The sequence below is a fragment of the Balaenoptera acutorostrata genome, chromosome 12 (assembly GCF_949987535.1).
Source record: "Balaenoptera acutorostrata chromosome 12, mBalAcu1.1, whole genome shotgun sequence".
NCBI lineage: Eukaryota > Metazoa > Chordata > Mammalia > Artiodactyla > Balaenopteridae > Balaenoptera > Balaenoptera acutorostrata.
In genome coordinates, this window is record NC_080075.1 from 62,480,236 (window position 1) to 62,499,205 (window position 18,970).

The 18,970-nt window shown below is 33.3% G+C and overlaps 1 protein-coding gene across 2 annotated transcripts in view; it reads left to right on the forward strand.

Moving 5' to 3' along the window:
- SOS1 (SOS Ras/Rac guanine nucleotide exchange factor 1) overlaps positions 1–18,970 on the forward strand; it is a 152,671-nt gene that overhangs the window by 115,750 nt on the left and 17,951 nt on the right. For both annotated transcript variants that reach the window (XM_057557788.1, XM_057557789.1), the window contains exons 11-17: positions 7,095–7,176; positions 7,934–8,056; positions 8,560–8,663; positions 9,815–10,037; positions 11,167–11,286; positions 15,421–15,583; positions 16,086–16,203. In XM_057557788.1, coding sequence (XP_057413771.1) covers positions 7,095–7,176; positions 7,934–8,056; positions 8,560–8,663; positions 9,815–10,037; positions 11,167–11,286; positions 15,421–15,583; positions 16,086–16,203 — 933 coding nt within the window. The remainder of the gene's footprint in view (positions 1–7,094; positions 7,177–7,933; positions 8,057–8,559; positions 8,664–9,814; positions 10,038–11,166; positions 11,287–15,420; positions 15,584–16,085; positions 16,204–18,970) is intronic.

Here is an 18,970-nt window from a genome sequence, read left to right on the forward strand (position 1 = left end):
TCTTTTTTTACATATGAAACTTATTTTGAGAGGTACAATTTTCAGTAATTAATATGACCTACCTATTTAGTTGATGACCATCAGCTTCTTTAAGATCTAGAATACAGCTTAAAAAAATGTTTTTATTCATTACCTGAAATTTGTAGTTGCAAAATAGTTATTTCTTTGCTACTTCTGAAGGAATTTTTAAGGTTATAAAGGTTCAGGTTATTCTTCTTGCCACGTTATTCTGATTTTTGTGTCTTGGAAGATTCACAGAACTTTTTATCATAAGCATTCTAAACTATTCATCGTTTTATTTTAAGTACCTTTGTTTTGGGTTCTTAGACTATTTAGAGTAGAATTAATCCTTAGATTCTTATCTATGTGAGGCAGAAGTTCTTTTTTTTTTTTTTCTTTCTGTAGAGCAATACAAGTGGCAGGTGCTAAAGAAGACTTACTAGTGTTTACTATCACAAGTCAGTGGTATTTGATTTGGAAAGTATTTTCAAATTTCAAAATTTTTAATATAATTGTTTCTTTAAAACTCCTATTGTTAATGATAAAAATTTTCTTTACTGCTTGCTTTATTTCACAGAACTGACTTATGATTATTAATAAGCAGTTATAGAACTACAATTAAATATTTTTTTTTCGGGGGACTGTGCCTTTTATTTATTTTTTGAATGAGGACACTTTAAAACAAGCAAAACTAGAACAAGCATAGCTTGATAGTTTTTCTTTAGTCTTGGCAGTCTTTTCTCCTTAATGTACACAATGCTAGCCATGTCTGTAGAGACAGTACTTTTGCTATGGTGTTTTATTAGTTACTTTTGATAGTTGCTCTCATTTATATTAATTTTTGGCTGTTGAATAGAATAACTTAAATGATTTTATTTCTAGTTAATATAAAACACTTAATTTATAGAACTTTGCAAAGTTAGGTGTATTCAAATTTAAATTGACAAGATTTTTTACTTTTTTAAAATGTTAAAGTTTTTTAAAAAATTCCTTTCATTAATTTCTTGAGGAATAAAAAGCCACTGTTGGGTTCAGAAGTGTTGTAGCTAAGTTTTTTGACATTTTTCTTTTCTATCTTATTTTGAAGCTTAATTGAATATTTTAATTTATGTCATAAATATATTACTATTGTAACTAAAACCCGTAAGCAGCTTTCATGAATTGTGATTTACCGTACACACCAATAAGTGTTAATTATTAGCTTATTTGACTTCTGTAAGGTCTGTGACTGAATGTATTACTGGCAATATAGAATGTGTTTTTAATAGACCATGTATGAACTTGTAAAACATGAAAGCAGCTATTTTTTAAGGTCTTTTCCAGCTCAGATGGACTCTTAGTCCTCACTACAATGATAATAGATCAGCTATTTGTTTTAAAGAACTGTTGGTCTGCTGTATTTAATTTTGGTTCAGTTGGTTGATAGGTATTTTATCAGATAACCTACAGTGCAAGTTGTGGCTTACACTGAAACAAAAACTAAAATTTAACTTGCATATTTTTATTACATTGTATAGAATTATAATAAAAGACATTGGCTGTAATAAATGAGAAAAATCCAATAACTAATAAGCACTACTTCCAGACATTTTTTAGATTATATGTTGGTCAGAGACATTGTCATAAAAAACAGAAAACTTGTTTAACCTTACTTAATTCAGACTTCATTGTGGCTTCAACCAGCTTGATCACTTGTGTTTTAACAGTAATTTATGAAACAGAGCTATAGATCTTAGATGATCAATCCTTCACTTTATAGACCAAAACCCAAGGCCCCTGAAGTTTGTGATTTGCCAGAAATCATATCAGTTAATTGCAGAAAGAGGACTAGAAATTAGGTTTCTTGACTCTTGAAATAGAGTATACTTTCTACCATGTTACACTGACTCATGAATTTTTTTCATTTTTAGAATATAATTTTTATTATGTATATTGAATAGTAAAAATAAAGAGAATTACTTGCTTGGTTTGAATTGCCAGTAATATAAACAGCTTGTTCACTTCTGGGCAAACACAGGTCTACTATGAAGATATAGTCAGAGTACTGTTTTTTTTCTTATTGAAATAGGTAATAAATTCTGACTATAGATAACTTCTATTTTAATGCATAGATTTTAGTTTATATTTAGATGTTGGTCATTATAATTTTAGTTTTTAACAAAATCCAGTCAGTCTATTGGTGGTGTTTGCTCTGTAAATTTAGGTGAATTAGAAGGTGCTTAACTGTTGCTCAGAAGAATTGCAACAGGGTTTTATGTGGGATCTAATTTATAGTGCCTCAGGTCCAGTATTTCTGGACATACAATAATTCGTTAACTACATCAGGACTTCAGAATTCATCTGAAATGGTGTGGGGGGGAAATTGTCTAGTTAGGTGGATCATTCTGCATCTGGTAAGGATGTGAAGAGACTTTTACCTACAGTAAGAAAGCACAAAGCAATATACGTAAAAAGCAGAAGATGAAAGTAGGAATTTCACTTCTGTTACAGAGTTATAGGAAATAATTTAGTACAAATTAATTACTGAGACTTTAAAACAACACGGGTGAAGAGATATTTGGAGATGGTGTGTCTGGTTTTGATAGTCTCTCTTAGAGAAATGAGATGACTTTGCGGTAAGGGGTCTTTCAGAACTGACATTATATGGAAATAAAAGCTTTTCATACTGAAGTGTGGGGAAAAGGTGTTTCCTATGCATGGTGAATTTCTCTTTTAAAGAAAATGGTATTGAAAACATTTAAGCCAGTTGATATTTTTCTTTAAAGTATTTACTGCTATTTTATGCCCTCATATAGAAAATTTGCAAAACACTGCATTAGATTTCTTTGGAGTTTGTGTCCTATATAAGCTCAGCTCGGGTGTTTTAACTTTTAAAAAAATCTTTTGAACAATTTTTGATCTATAGGGCAGTGCTGTTCTATTTTTAAACTCTCTGATTTTTTTTTTAAGTGTTTGTGCGTCAGCATAGCGTCTGTTTCCTTTTTTAAGGAATTCAAGAGTGATTGTTTATAAATCCTTGTTGAGGAGCTTATTGTTTCTTGTAGCGTTTTAAATGGCTGTATTAAAGGGAGAATTATCACATGAACAGACATCCTGATTAACGGTGTTTCACTATGGTGGTTGGGGGAGGGGTATTTACATAAATAACTCGCTACGTAACAAATATTTCATAAATTTATTGACCTTGCCAATAAAAATGTGTTAAAAAAGGATTAAATTTATCACCTCAAATCTAGTATGCTGTATTCTTAACATTAATGTAAATATGCTCTGATTTCCTAAGATTTTGAAGAATTGTACAATAAAATATTATCAAAGAAAATAGCTTTAGAATGAGAGAGACAGGCAGCTAGAAGGCCAGCAGAAAATAGAAAACACGGCTCATATTTGAAATAGCCTGGGCCGAGACCGGGGACTTGATGGTAGAGTTGGCAGGTGCTTGTACACACAGAGAGGTTGGGTAGACGGAGGCAGAGCAGCTAGTGAACATGGTGGACATCTTAGTACAGGGCTTTGAGAGTAGAAAAGAGTGTTACCTAAAATGGTGAAGAAGAAAAACCACAAAGGATGTTTTTCCCATTGCTCATATTGAAATCCATTAGGGCTTATGTTTGAGAAAGAGGTTTGTGGAATTACATCCACTAGCGATAAACAGAAAGAGGAGAATATCGACATAGTTGATTTTCATTTTCTCCACAAATATTTGTGCTTATGTTTTAAAACCAAATCAGCCTGGCTTTTATATTTTTAACGCATTTGCCTTCCATCTGTCTCTGAATCACTTTATAATACAGGTAGATAACAGAAGCAGTGTAAAACTTAGCTATTATCATTGTCTGATAAATGTAAGTAGGTACTTTGTTTTCCTACAAAATTATATAACCTGTCCTTATTGACGGGTACTTTTAAAATACCTAATTATCTTAGTCCTTTGTATCATCAATAAGATAAAGGTTTCCAGTGGTTAGTGTGACATTATATGTGTCACTATCACTGAAATGGGGAAATCAATAGAAATAAAAATAGCTTCTGGAATATGGAATTTTGTGCAAAATTTCAAATATAGATGTTATGTCCTCTCTTAATATAAGTTTTTCATTCATTAGCAATTTCCCACTGCTTTAGAAACTAGAAATAGAGCCTAAATTAACACAAGCCTGGGAATATATTCAGCCTTTAAGATGTTTTTTGAAAGTACTTAAACTCTTGCCAATTTTTCTTGGTTTATTTTTAGCTTCTGCTGGTTTTTTCTGTTGGCAAGACTGCTCTAATTTCTAATCAAGCTAAAAACAACTTAAACTTGAGTCACTTTAGAAGTTAATACAACAGTGATGATTGTGGGAGTGTTTATTTCACCGCCAGCTTCAGAAACTCCTCTTCTGAATAGTGTACAGGAAGGTACAGCTGCTACTTCCTAAAATCTGGAAGAAGGCTTAACAAGAATTACAGAATCACAATTAGACTGCTAATTTCTCAATGACTTTAGTGCCTTTAACCAAGATTAGCAGTTTACAGCTTCATTCTGAATTAATCATTTGTGTAAATTTCTACAGTGATTATGTAACTCATGGATTCATTCTTTATATTTAGCTCTCACAGCTTTGGAAACCTTAACAAATCCTTTAATCCAGGGAGGTTAGGTGATATGGCAGAAAAAAGCAGTAAATCAGAAATCACACGATCTAGATTCTGGTTCCGTCTGTGTCACTCTATTGTGTGACTTTAGATAACTCTTAGTTACTTCTGTCATAGGTAGAAAGGGAAAAACAGCAGCCGCCCTGCTCACTTCACAGAAATCCTATGGAATGAATTATATGAATGCTCTTTGAATTCATTACGTAACAGACATCAGGAATTGACGTGACCCCTTTGACTGGTGTGGCACTGCAGCACATCATGACTTTCCCAGCATTGCCATCAGTTAGTAAAGCACTGAAATGGCCACAAGTTTTGGTGTAAGATGAAAAGGCTGTTTTAAAATAGTCTGCCTTTAAAAATAGCCAGTTTTCTTAAAACATACTTTAATTCGCTTAGAACTTGCTTTTATTGTTTTTCAACTTAAAAGTATCTTTGATATCCCACAACTTTTTAGCCTGACTCAGGTGGCATTTGAGAAGAAATGGATCTGGATATTGATTTTAGACTTCTGGACTAAAATAAACTTTTCTTTTAAAAAGGGGAGAGGTTACCCTTCATTTTGGAACACAGCTCAGGGCTATTTGGAGCACTCTGTACTGAGGGTCTGGCCTCTCCAACCGTGAGAGCTCAGCATCTCTACAGTGGCCACTGCTTTTGCTTCCTAAGGACATGATGTTTTGAGTAGCCTCACCTTTACATATAGATTTGCAGAACAGGAAGAAGATTCTTGAAAGGGAGGATTGTGATGAAACCGATATAAATCTCTGTTTTAAAATCTTGTACAGCCTTCTGTTTTAAAATCTTTTCTTCTGGTTGAGACATTAGTCTTTAACGTTTGAGGAACTCTGTAACTGAAGACAAACAATAAAATACCAACAGAGAGGAAATTACTAAAGGATTGTATCTATTTAAATCACTTTTATCAGTAACCCACTCTAGCCTCAGAAGGTATGAAGCTAAAGGAGAAGAGGGCCATTTAAAACCAATATATTTTTTTATGTAAATTTTTCTTTAACTTAAAAAATTATTATAATCTTAAATTCAAGGTTGTCTGATATTTAAATCAATTCATTATCTTGATGACCACATATACCAATAGATTGGAAATAGATTTCTATTTTATGATAAATCCATGTATTTGATTTTGGCCGGGGGGTGGGGGAAGTTAATATAGTTACTTTATTTTAAGGCTCAATTTAGGGTGATTCTTAATCAGACAGAATCAGACTAAATAGAGATTTTCCATGCAAATGAATTTGATTCTTGCTAAATCCTATGCTAATAACAGACATTGTATTTCTTATAAAGAATCCATAGTGTGTAGCCTAACAAAAATAAAGGTAGTTGCTACTCTAAATAAATTTATCATTAAATTAGGGCTTACCATTCCATAGTGATGTGAAGTAGGAAAAGGATACTCCCAATAAAAAACTCAAGTTAATGAATTCTCCCCTCCTCCTTTTTAAAGACTCTTACAACTAAATGTGGACCTTGATGAAATTTGAGTTACAGTGAGTGGTGAGTGTTTTTTTTATTCCCCATTATGGGAAGATGTCTCCCGCCACCCCCAACTCCCTTTATGCAGATGATAGCCCAGGTCTCTTGTGCTGATGACAGCAGCCTTTCTCCACAACTCTGGGAGAATACTGTCAAGGAGAGACTCAAGTAGGCAGGCCTGGAAAGGTGATCACACTCAGTCAGCTTCCTGCTTTAACTTCATGAAGTATGAATGAAAAGCAAATCCTTTCATGGAAGGGGTTGAAGACTCCCGCTCTTATGATTGAACTCTCATTGTGTCTACTTGCAATGAAAGTAATTAAAAGTTGTGAATAGAGCCAAATCAACATATTCTTACACATTTAATAGTTTTAATAACTTACAGGTATTTATAAGCATCTTTTAGCAGTTTTAATTAAGACTTTTAGCACATAAAACAATTTAGAAACTATTTAACTTAATCTACAACATTATAAGATCCAATTTCCAGTTGTATGCTCTATTAACATGATTTGAAGAAATCCAGATAACTAATCCAGATAAACTAGTCTGAAGAGCAGGAAAAGTAATGGGTTATTGCTGTGGCCTTTCTGTTTACAAGGGAGATAAACCAACTGGTGATGTTCTGAGATCCATGTAGCATGTGGAAGCTTGCTTTTATGCTCTGCCTTTCTTCCCTTTGTATTCCTGTGGCCAATAATGAGTTTAATATCAGCTAGGCAGAGTGTGCAGAGGTCAAGAAATAAGTTGATGTAAAATTTTAGTATCAATGATTTTGCCACTAATTTAGGAAGAAACTAAAGTTAGCAGTTGATTTCAAAGTCCAAAGCATTCTGTGTGGTCAAAACATTTTGGGACTTTTAAAATTGACTATTTAATCTCTTTGGAAAATGTAAATAATAGTTTTAATCATTCTGAATAAAAGATTTTAATAAGATATTTTTCCTTTTTCTTCATAGATCCCAATTTTGTTCGGACATTTCTTACAACATATAGATCCTTTTGTAAACCTCAAGAACTACTGAGTCTTTTAATAGAAAGGTCTGTCAATTTAAAATGTTTAAATTCTTTGTTCTTTTTTTTAATGAGATTGAGCTAAGATATGGAAATATATTGAATGAGCTTTAAGTTGTCGTTCATGAATACTTTAAGAAGAAAATCTCTTGGATGACCATTTATTTTATAATAATATGTTAGCTTTGATTATTTAAATACAAAAATAGGCAGACTTTTTTACATGGAAACTCAGTATGTGAAATTTCAAATTTACAGAATTAAGTTAAAGACTATAAAAATGTAGAATTTAGGCTCTGGAAATTCAAATTTTAATGATTTAAATGTTCTAAACAGAATTTTTCAAATATACCACATGTTGAGGAAAATAGAGTGAACAAGTACCGTAATCAAGAAAAGTGTTTCATGTACCCAAAGAGCAGTCAGCTTTTCAGAACTTACCCTTAAAAAGTTTTATGTTGGCTGATTTAGAGTAATTACACAAGCCAAAAATGAATATCATTCCCTTAACTTTATAATCACACTAATTTTTAGACTTTGCATGTACTCTTTATTATGTTTCTAGTTGGTTTTATTTATATTGGCAAGTATTAATTTCTTCTTAAAAAATTAAATCATTAGTCTTTACATTATAGAATCCTCACTTGTTTTCACTGATGTGTATATCCTAGTATTTTTTACAGTGCTCTCTTGATTGTGCTGACTAGTGAAAAGATTTGTAGTTTTCTGTTTGCATAATTTGATATCATTGATCTTTTCATTAGTTTGTTCTGTTTTATGTTAGGTTTGAAATTCCAGAGCCTGAGCCAACAGAAGCTGATCGCATAGCTATAGAGAATGGAGATCAGCCCTTGAGTGCAGAACTAAAAAGGTTTAGAAAAGAATATATACAGCCTGTACAACTGCGGTAAGCATTAAATAAATAACTGAAGTAAATAAGCTTTTGTTGAACTTTTGTTTCAGAGTTAAATAAGGATGTTTCCCAAGCAAGGAGGAAGTAACATGTAAAATGAGTGAAGTAAAGAGGAATTATCAGAAATTACTGTATAAGTCTTAATTAACATAGAATTTTGAAAGTGGTAAGCCACTTATAAGATTAAAGTTGACCCTTGAACAACGTGGGGGTTAGGGACACTGACCCTTGGCACAGTAGAAAATCCACAGTCAGCCCTCTGAATCTGTGGTTCTGCATCCACAGATTGAACCACCTGCCTAGGGTGTAGTACTGTGGTATAGATTTATTGGAAACAAAAAAAAAAATCCAAGTATAAGTGGAGCCGTGCAATTCAAGGGTCAGCTGTATTTAATTTGGTAAGAGTTACTCTGTTTTCATTTATACCACTCATTGTGATAAATGTTTATGTCCGAGTTCCCATGTAATTCAATTCTTCTTCTGTGTTAATGCCACAGAGTATTAAATGTATGTCGGCACTGGGTAGAGCACCACTTCTACGATTTTGAAAGAGACGCAGATCTTTTGCAGCGAATGGAGGAATTTATTGGAACAGTAAGAGGTATTTTTTTTTTTAAAGTGCCTTAGTTTTATATGTAATAAAAGTACCAATATGGTGACTATCAACCTACATCACTACTGCTCAGTGTAGTTAAGAGGTATTTGTAATAATGCCAGCATAACCAACTGGAAAAGTTAAAAATTTTCGCCATTTTTGACCTACAAATTGTTTAATAATCATCCTGTTGATCCAATGAATTTTCATTTAGTAAATCAACTTACTGATATTTTGGAATTGGATAGAAAAAGTCTCAATTTATGCTGTCTTAACACATCTGAAAATACATGTACCAAAGGATAATTAGGAACTGTTGTGCCATTATAACACCACGATGGAGGTTGACTGGGACACAATTAGGTGAATAGTGCATAACATATCAGAGAGGCAGCAGAGCGCACTGAACTGAGAGCCAAGAAACAAGAGTTGTCTTCCGAACACTGCCACTCATTAGATAAATGACTCTGGCAAAATCATTTTGATTCTTTAGACTTCAGTTTCCTTTTCAGTAACATGAGGAGCTAGGCTTGATCATCTCCAGTTCCCCTTCTAGTTTTAAAGATACTTTGATTGTATAGGTCTAAGGGTGTCCTAGACAAACTTGTTTCTATTTCCATCATACACTTTAAATGAGAATCGAAAAGTAAAAGGTTAAATAATAGTACTTTCATGCATAGTACAAAACGAAGCCACATCAAAAGCTCACACAAGATGAAGGAGTCCTCTGCACTGTTTGGTTTATAAAATGCAAAGTTTGTTAGATTAACAGCTAATGTTGTATGATCTATCATTATAAATCTTACTTGTGCAAGATATATCTTTTTTGGAGAGGATTATAAAATAATATTTTGAACTGAAGTTTAGAACAATAGAGGTGAAAAATTTCTACAAATAAATTACTTTCTCTTATTTAAAAAGGATGTGAAAGAATATATACCAAACTATTAACAGTGGTTATCCACTTGAAGAAAGCTGAGATTGGGATAGGGAATAGGGAAACGGTAAAAGGGAACTTCATTTTTTAATTTTGATCATTTGAACTTTTTATAGTAAAGATATATTCAGGTATCACTTATATGATTTTAAACTATTTTTTAAAAATAAAATATTGAGTAAAATGTTTAAATGTTATTTTTAATGTAATGTTATTTCAGGTAAAGCAATGAAAAAGTGGGTTGAATCCATCACTAAAATAATCCAAAGGAAAAAAATTGCAAGAGACAATGGACCAGGTCATAATATTACATTTCAGAGTTCACCTCCCACAGTTGAGTGGCATATAAGCAGACCTGGGCACATAGAGACTTTTGACCTGCTCACCTTACACCCAATAGAAATTGCTCGACAACTCACTTTACTTGAATCAGATCTATATCGGTATGTAATTTGATGTTCAAGCTGCAAAATCCTTTCAAATGAGTTAACTTTTAAAATGAAATGCTAATTTCTGCCATGTAGGATTGTTATAAGACATAAATGAGATAGTACATGAAGTGTCTTGCAATAAGGCCTGATGTATGGAAGGCTCCTCTTTCACTCTCATCCTCTTTGCTCTATCTGGATTTACAGCTTCTCTCTTTCTGCAGTCACCCCTAGTTGGTAAAGCTAAGTTCAGATCCTGGCTTTACCAATTGTTGGCTTGGTATCCTTGGGCAACTTTAACCTTCTTGTGTAACTTTTATCCCTCTGCTGCTTAGTTAGCTCAAGAGTAAAATGGGGCTAATGATGGTACCTACTCCTGGAGCTGCTGTGCAAGGTTTAAAATAGTCCATAAAAAAAAAAAAAAATAGTCCATATATTTACAGCACGTAGCACATTGCCCAGCACAGAGTAAGGGCTCAATGAGTTAGCTACTGCCATTGTCATTGAGAACATTTAGTCATTGCCATTTAGCCTTTTATAGTTTTCCTACATTGATATAACTACTATCTCAAAAAAATGTCTGTTTATAGTTTTAAATTTGGACTATTTAGATTTCAAACTATTTAATTTTGTAAAAACTAAATGAAAAAAGGAACTAAATTTATAGATCTCCCACCAAAAATCATCACTGTCCCAAAATCAGTGTTAGAATGTATTTTATTTCTTTCCCAGTACCCTTCCCAGGAGGGATTTTTCCCCCTCCTTTAGGAGGGGAAAAAAAAAAAAGATTTATGAATGCAGCGATTACTATACCCTCATTGGACTGATTATTATCACATTATCATTTATTTAAAAGAATTATCCCAATCTACTTTCTCACCCTAATTTGTTAGATAATATTTATAAGTGCTGGGAAAGATACTATGAAGAAATCCCAACCTTGCCCAAAGCAAAATGCTAGTATAAAGCAATAAAAAAAAAAGTACACAGTACATGCATACAAATTTTTTTTAAATCTATAGAAAAAGATGCAAAATTATAATGTTTTTGTTCTTGTTTTCGTAAACCTTTTATCTCATTTACTTAATAAAACAGTATACTAGAGGGAAAAGTATCACATAGAATTATGTCTTGATGATTTTAGAGCTGTACAGCCATCAGAATTAGTTGGAAGTGTGTGGACAAAGGAAGACAAAGAAATTAATTCTCCTAATCTTCTGAAAATGATCCGGCATACCACTAATCTCACTCTGTGGTTTGAGAAGTAAGTATTACTGATCTTCTTACATTTCATAGCAGTTACGTTATAAATTTCACTGCAATTCTATTTGTCTCATGTCTTTTTTTGTTGTTGGTGTTCCTCTGTTCCTCCTTTTTTTTGCACTGAGTGAATAATTTTCTAATGCAGCATTTTAAGTTATTTTATTAATGATTGTTTTTAGGTTTGCCACATACTTCATAACAGAATTAGCTTCAGATTTATACCAGAATTCTAGTGATATGTAGAAATGTTACTCCTCTCTGGCTCTATTCACTCCCTCCCTTTTGTGGTATTGTAATATATGTGACATATAATTAACGATGTAGATCTAACAATACATTGTTACAATTATTGCTTTACTACCATTTGCCATTATTTTCTTAGCCTGTTACAGCTTTGCTCTCACCCACTCTTTGTGTAGTTATTGGCAATGTATTTCACATACATTACATTTCTCTATGTTATAGGCCCAACAATACATTACATACACATTATTTTATACAGTTGCCTTTTAAATCAGTTAAGAAAAGCAATAAGGAAAAAAATAGGCATTTATTGTGTTTTTTATAATCATATAATTACCTTTACCAGTGCTCTTTGTGTGGATTCATATTACCATCTGGGGTCACTTGCTTTCAGCCTGAAGAACTTGCATTACTATTTCTTGTATGGTGGGTCTGCTAGCAACAAATTCTCTTAGTTTTTGTTTATATGGGAAGGTCTTTATTTTGCCTTCATTTTTTAAACAATACCTCTATCTTCAAGTTTAACTATTTTTTTCATCTGCCAGTTCAAATTGACTATTGAGTCCCTCTAGTAAAATTTTTATTTTAACTATTGTACTTTTCAAATCCAGAGTTTCCTTGGTTTCTTTTATAATTCCTGTGTCTTTTAGGATACTCCCTATTGGTGCACATTGTAATCATACCCCCCTTTACTTTTTAAATCATACTTTCCTTTAGTTCTGTGAACAAATTCAGAATGGCTACTTTGAAATCTTTTTTTGTTAAATCTGACATATCAGGTCTGTCTTGCAGGCAGTTTACTGTTGCCTGTGTTCTCCCCCAGTGAAGCCTGACATTTTAGAGGTTAGAGGGGTAGGGGGCCCTGTGTTCTTGGCTGTCTGGGCTAACTGCCCCCCACCCTACCCAACCCCGCAAGGTTCTCTGAGGAATGAGGGTAGAGGAAGTCTTGGTTCAGATACCACAAACTCTTGCCTCTTACTGAATTGTTGTAAATTTTCCTGAATAGATGTTTCTCTCTCTTTTAAAAAATTTATTTATTTATTTATGTATTTATTTTTGGCTGCATTGGGTCTTTGTTGCTGCACGCAGACTTTCTCTAGTTGAAGCAAGTAGGGGCTACTCTTCATTGTGGTGGCTTCTCTTGTTGCGGAACATGGGCTCTAGGCACACAAGCTTCATTAGTTGTGGCACGTGGGCTCAGTAGTTGTGGCTCACGGGCTCTAGAGCACAGGCTCAGTAGCTGTGGGTGCACGGGCTTAGTTGCTCTGCAGCATGTGGGATCTTCCCGGACCAGGGATCGAACCCGTGTCCCCTGCATTGGCAGGCGGATTCTTAACCACTGCACCACCAGAGAAGTCCCAATAGATGTTTCTTTATTTGCCATTTGCTATTAGGGCCATTTCCAGAGACTGCTAGAACTTTATATATATAATTATATATATAATTTTCACCAGTTTCCCTGAGGAGTAAGTAAGCAGAACTTCTTACACTGTCATGTCAAAAGTCCAGAATCTCAATACAGTTTTATAATTGGAGCCAGATATTAGAGTTTTATGTATTGGCCATAATTTTTATGATCTTGACCCATATTTTATAAAGGTGATATGAAGTTTCCACAGATCATATTGGCATTATCAGAACACAAGACCAGTGGCATAAAGCAATGACTGGAATGTGAGCTAGAGTGTGGATAAAGACCAGAAAGCAATTCCTAACGAGAAATAAGTCATCTGAAAGTTAGGACTTCCTTCTATTTATGTTATTACTTCTTAGCCTCTAAAAAGTAAAACTTTGGAATTTGCCCGCTAACTGTTGCTTCCTGATTTCTTCTTTATCAAGTCAAATAACTACACTTCAGTTGCAGAAGTGCTTTTCCATCATAATAATTAAAAGTTATGTTTATAAAGAGGAAACATAACTCATAAGACATACAGACCATTTTCATTTCTGTCCTATTTTTTAATAGATTACTGAGAAGGCGGCCATTTCCTGATCTTTTTCCTTTCTCTTTTTGCTTTTTTTAATTGTGGTAAGATTTTTTTCAGTGTACAAATACAGTATTATTATCTATAGGCATAATGTGCAGCAGATCTCTAGAATTTATTTATCTTGTGTAAATAAGTGCTAATCAACATGAAAATTTATACATGTTGATTAGCAACTCCCCATTTCCCCCTCCCCAGCCCCTGGCAACCATCACTTTGTTCTTTGCTTCTATAAGTCTATTTTAGATACCTCAGATATGTAGAATCATGCAGTATTTGTCCTTCTATGACTGGCTTATTTCACTTAGCATAATGTCCTCAGTGTTCATCCATCTTGTCACATATTGCAAGATTTCCTTCTTTTTGACTGAATAATATTCCATGGTACATATATTTCTCATTTTCTTTATCCTTTCATTTGCAGATGGACATTTAGGTTGTTTCCACATTTGGCTATTGTGAATAGTGCTGCAATGAACATGGGAGTGCTAATATCTCTTTGAGATTACAGTACTTTTGGATAAATACCAAGAAGTGGGATTGCTGATCATATGATAGTTCTATTTTTAATTTTTTTTTGAGGAACCTCCATACTGTTTTCCATAGTGGCTACATCATTTTGCATTCTCACCATTAACACTGTACAAGGGTTCCAGTTTCTGCCTTTTCAGTGGAAGAGGTTCTTGTTCATTTGCCACAGTGGTTTTTAGCCATAGATGTGCATTAGAATTGAAGTCACTTCCAGATAAATCATCCCAGACGTACCTGGTTTTTATAAAAGCTCCACGGGTGGTCTCATTGTGTAGACCTAGTTAATATCAACTGAGTTAAAAAAAGATGTAAACATATTATACTTGTATCATACCTTTTAAAATGTCTAGATAACTTGTTAGCTGGTATATGATTTGTAGACATCTAATGCTTTAATGCATAAACATGTTATGTTTAATTTGATAATAAGGCAAATTTATTTTGATAGTTTTGCAGTGTTTTTTTTTTTTCAGTGTTAGATCAGCCTCACCAGAGAATAGTGTAATCCACAACTTTACATTTTTGTTAATGTTTAATATTGATTTATATTTATTTTTAACATATGTGTATTTTATTTTTTCTTAGATTGAGTTGTTTACTATCACATTATTGAAAACCAAGTTTAAAATATTTTCTTTACTGATAAGTGATTAGTAAATAAAAATTTTTCTCAAATATTAGAAATAGAGAATAAATGCTCACTGAGGAATTCTTTTTTGAGCATAGCTTCCTTTTAGCTATTTACTTGGATATATATGTACTTTCCAAGGATTCTTGGTATTTAAATGTAAAGAGCTTTTGTTTTCATTGACTTTTTTATTCTTTCTAAGTAATTAAAAATTTTTTATTCTGAACGGTGGTAAAATACTTTCATTCACTTTTTAACATTATAGTGCTTATCTAAAGAGCTGTTCTGAGAAATGTAGTAATTATTTCTGTATGTCAAAGAAAGAAATTAGGCATTAATCACTAAAATCTTACAATTAGATGAAGAATAAAAAGAGGCAGAGAATTCTTAAATTTGTGAATAAGTTTCCCTAGAACACACCCACATCCTAAAGACCAGCATACATTCAACAAGATGATAGACTGATCATAGAACTCCAATACTGAGAGAGAATGCACCAAATATAATAGGAAGAATGACTGACCGGTTGACTGTATCAGTCTGGAAAACAGTGACAAGCAGCATGCCTGACTGAAGGCATTGCCTTCTCTTCCATTCACCTACTATTTACCTGCCATTCTGAATACGTATTCTCTACTGTTACACTATAGCTGCCCTCCATTCCATTTTGTTTGCTAAATTCTTTAAATCATATCTTCGTTGGGAAAACTCCAAATTTTTTAATTCACTTTTTGTCTTTGATTCCCAGATGTATTGTAGAAACTGAAAACTTAGAAGAAAGAGTAGCTGTGGTGAGTCGAATAATTGAGATTCTGCAAGTCTTTCAAGAGCTGAACAACTTCAATGGTGTCCTTGAGGTTGTCAGTGCTATGAACTCATCACCTGTATACAGACTAGACCACACGTTTGAGGTAGGTTTGCTTATCTAAAGGTGTTTTTTCCATTCCCTGTTCTAGGAATCAGGATGTTAACAGTTATGACCTTTAATTTTTACATTCCTCATCTATCTTTTCAGTAACAGCTGAAATGATGGAATTACCTAAATTTTGTATTGAATTGGTTGTTCTTTGTAAATTAGGCAGTCTCATTAAAATGCATTCACAGGTCCTAGCCTAAGTTAGAAGAATAAAAAGATTTCAGCACCTAATTTGTAATATAATGTACAACTAAATGCTCACATACTTGTTTGAGGAATGGCAAGATGAAATAGATTTCTCTCACACACACACACTTGTTCTTTAAGTTTGTACTAAGGTCTATGAAGATAGACTCTTTGAAGCAGTATTATCATTCTTAGAATCAAACTGATACTGTTGTGTTTGGGCTTTACCCTAAGCCTGGCATTTTTTGGCAAAACCTGTGATTCCTTTTGTAAACTTATATTCCCTAAACATTATTTTTTTTTTATTGTAGCAAATACCAAGTCGCCAAAAGAAAATTTTAGAAGAAGCTCATGAACTAAGTGAAGATCACTATAAGAAATATTTGGCAAAACTCAGGTCTATTAATCCACCATGTGTGCCTTTCTTTGGTGAGCATTTCTCCTTAAATTTTTATCGTGTTTCTGGATAAAACAAGACAGTTATTTCATTAAATGACTGAGTAAACACATGTCTAATATACCAGCAGAAAATACTTATTTAACAAATATTTAGAACCTGAATCCCCTTAGAATTTTTCTCTATGAGGACTTTTTTAAGATGAAGCCCAATATGTACATTCCACTTTTTATTTCCATGTTGTGCAGCCATTCAATATTGTATAATGCTTACTTCTGTTTTAATATTCATAGAAATCTTTTTTATTGACTTTTAGTAAACCAAACACTCTACAGAAGAGGCATGGCCGTATTTACCCATACTTGATAATCATGCTGCTTATAAACAGTCCCACATGGCTAAAAATCACAGTGCATGTGCCTTTGGGCCCACACCTTCTACACATCAAAATTTTACCTATTCTTTTTTCCTTCCCTTCTGCACCAGAGTAAGGTAGTGCCTTTTCTTTCTTTTAAGACTGAAACCTACCATCTGAATCTTCTCCCTTTCTGTAGGTTCCTCTATCTTATTCCATCATTTATTTCCTGTATTTTATTTATTTATTTATTTATTTAACATCTTTATTGGAGTATAATTGCTTTACAGTGGTGTGTTAGTTTCTGCTTTATAACAAAGTGAATCAGCTATACATATACATATATCCCCATGTCTCCTCCCTCTTGCGTCTCCCTCCCACCCTCCCTATCCCACCCCTCTAGGTGGTCACAGAGCACCAAGCTGATCTCCCTGTGCTATGTGGCTGCTTCCCACTAGCTATCTGGGTAGTATTTGGTAGTATATATATAAGTCCATGCCACCTCTCACTTCGTCCCAGCTTATTTCCTGTTATTTTATATCTTCAATATCTCTTTCACACTGGTTTCTTTTCTCTGCTGGTATATATGCTCTGATGATTCTTCCTTTAAAAACTTAAAAAATTATGACCTCAATTGCACATCTGGTGTTTAGTCTTTTTAGTATGTGGTATATTTTCTTCTAGCCTTTTCCTCATCTCTATTTATATATTTTCTATATAGCTTTAAGTTATACTTCATGTAACATTGTTATGTCCTGATATTTCTTCAATTGACATTTTTGTTCAGGCTTTATAACCAACCAGTTTTGTACATATACATATTATATATAGTTGTAATTGTGTGACAGGTACACATTGTTTACTTTTTTCACTTACCATATCCCAGATATATTGTTGTGTTTTATTAGTCTTCATAATTACCATTTCTAATGGCTACATGATGTTCTTTAAAGTTGGTATGACAGTTTATTTAACTGTTACCCTATGACCTGACGCATATGTTGTTTCCAGCTTTTTTGCTTTCCTAAATAATGTTATAATGAATAGCTTTATGTTTATACCTTTTTTATGTATTTCAGCATATTTTCTTGAGCTAGCTAGCCAATCTAACTAGATAATTTATATCTAGCTGGATATTTCTTGAGCTAGATATTTTACCAGTCTGCCTTTTAGTTGTTATTCTTTGAAATACAGTATTTTTAAAATTCTGTAATCTGTCCATTTTTCCCATTATGATTTCTATTGTTTCTAACCATAGAAAGTTCTTCCAGTCTAGTAACTTAACATTCAGTCATATTTTCTCCTAGCTTTATGATTTGACTTTTAAAATTATATTTAACTCTTCAATCAAATTGAAGTCTCTTTTAGATATCATATGAAATATTCAAATTTGTTTCTCCACCAAATTGTTTATTTGTTGACCCAGGTTTATTGAATAAGTCTTCTTCATCCCCGTTTACATATGGTACCTCCTTCTTTAAAAAATATTGTTTCCCATTAACTTCTTTTTATTTTATTTTATTTTTATTTTATTGGAGTACAGTTGATTTACAATGTTATATTAGTTTCAGGTGTACAGCAAAGTGATTCAGTTATACCTATATATATATTCATTCTTTTTTAGATTCTTTTCTCATATAGATTATCACAGAATATTGAGTAGAGTTCCCTGTGCTATACAGTAGGTCCTTGTTGGTTATCTGTCATATATAGTAGTGTGTGTGTGTTCATCTCAAGCTCCTGATTTATCCCTCCCCCCAACATTTCCCTTTTGGTAACCATAAGTTTGTTTTCGATTTCTGTAAGTCTGTTTCTGTTTTGTAAATAAGTTCATTTGTATCTTTTTTTAAAATTAGATTCCACATGTGAGTGATATCATATATTTGTCTTTCTCTAACTTCACTTAGTATGATAATCTCTAGGTTCATCCCATTAACTTCTTATGCTAGTGCCCCAGTCTTAATGATTGGCACTTTATAATCAGTGATTCTCAACCAGGGCGATTTTTGTCCCCCAAGGAACATTCAGCAATGTCTAGAGGCATTTTTTGTTGTTCGAGTTGGGGGGTGCTAGAGGCCTCTAGTCAGTAGGGGACAGGAATGTTGCTAACAGCCTGCAGTGCACAGGACAGCCCTCACAACAAAGAAATATCCAGTTTAAGAGGTCAGTAGTGCCAAGGGTAAGAAATCCTGCTTTAGGGACTTGCCTGGCTGTCTAGTGGTTAGGACTTGGTGCTCTCACTGCCGTGGGCCGGGGTTCGATCCCTGGTCGGGGAGCTAAGATCTCACAAGCCACATAGCTCGGCCACAAAAAAAGAAAGAAAGAAAGAAAGAAATCCTGCTTAATATTTATAATATTTTCATATATAATAAGATTGGTTTGTCAATGTTTCTTCATTATTTTCTTTGTCAATTTTGTCTCTTTATTTTTCCAAATGAACTGGG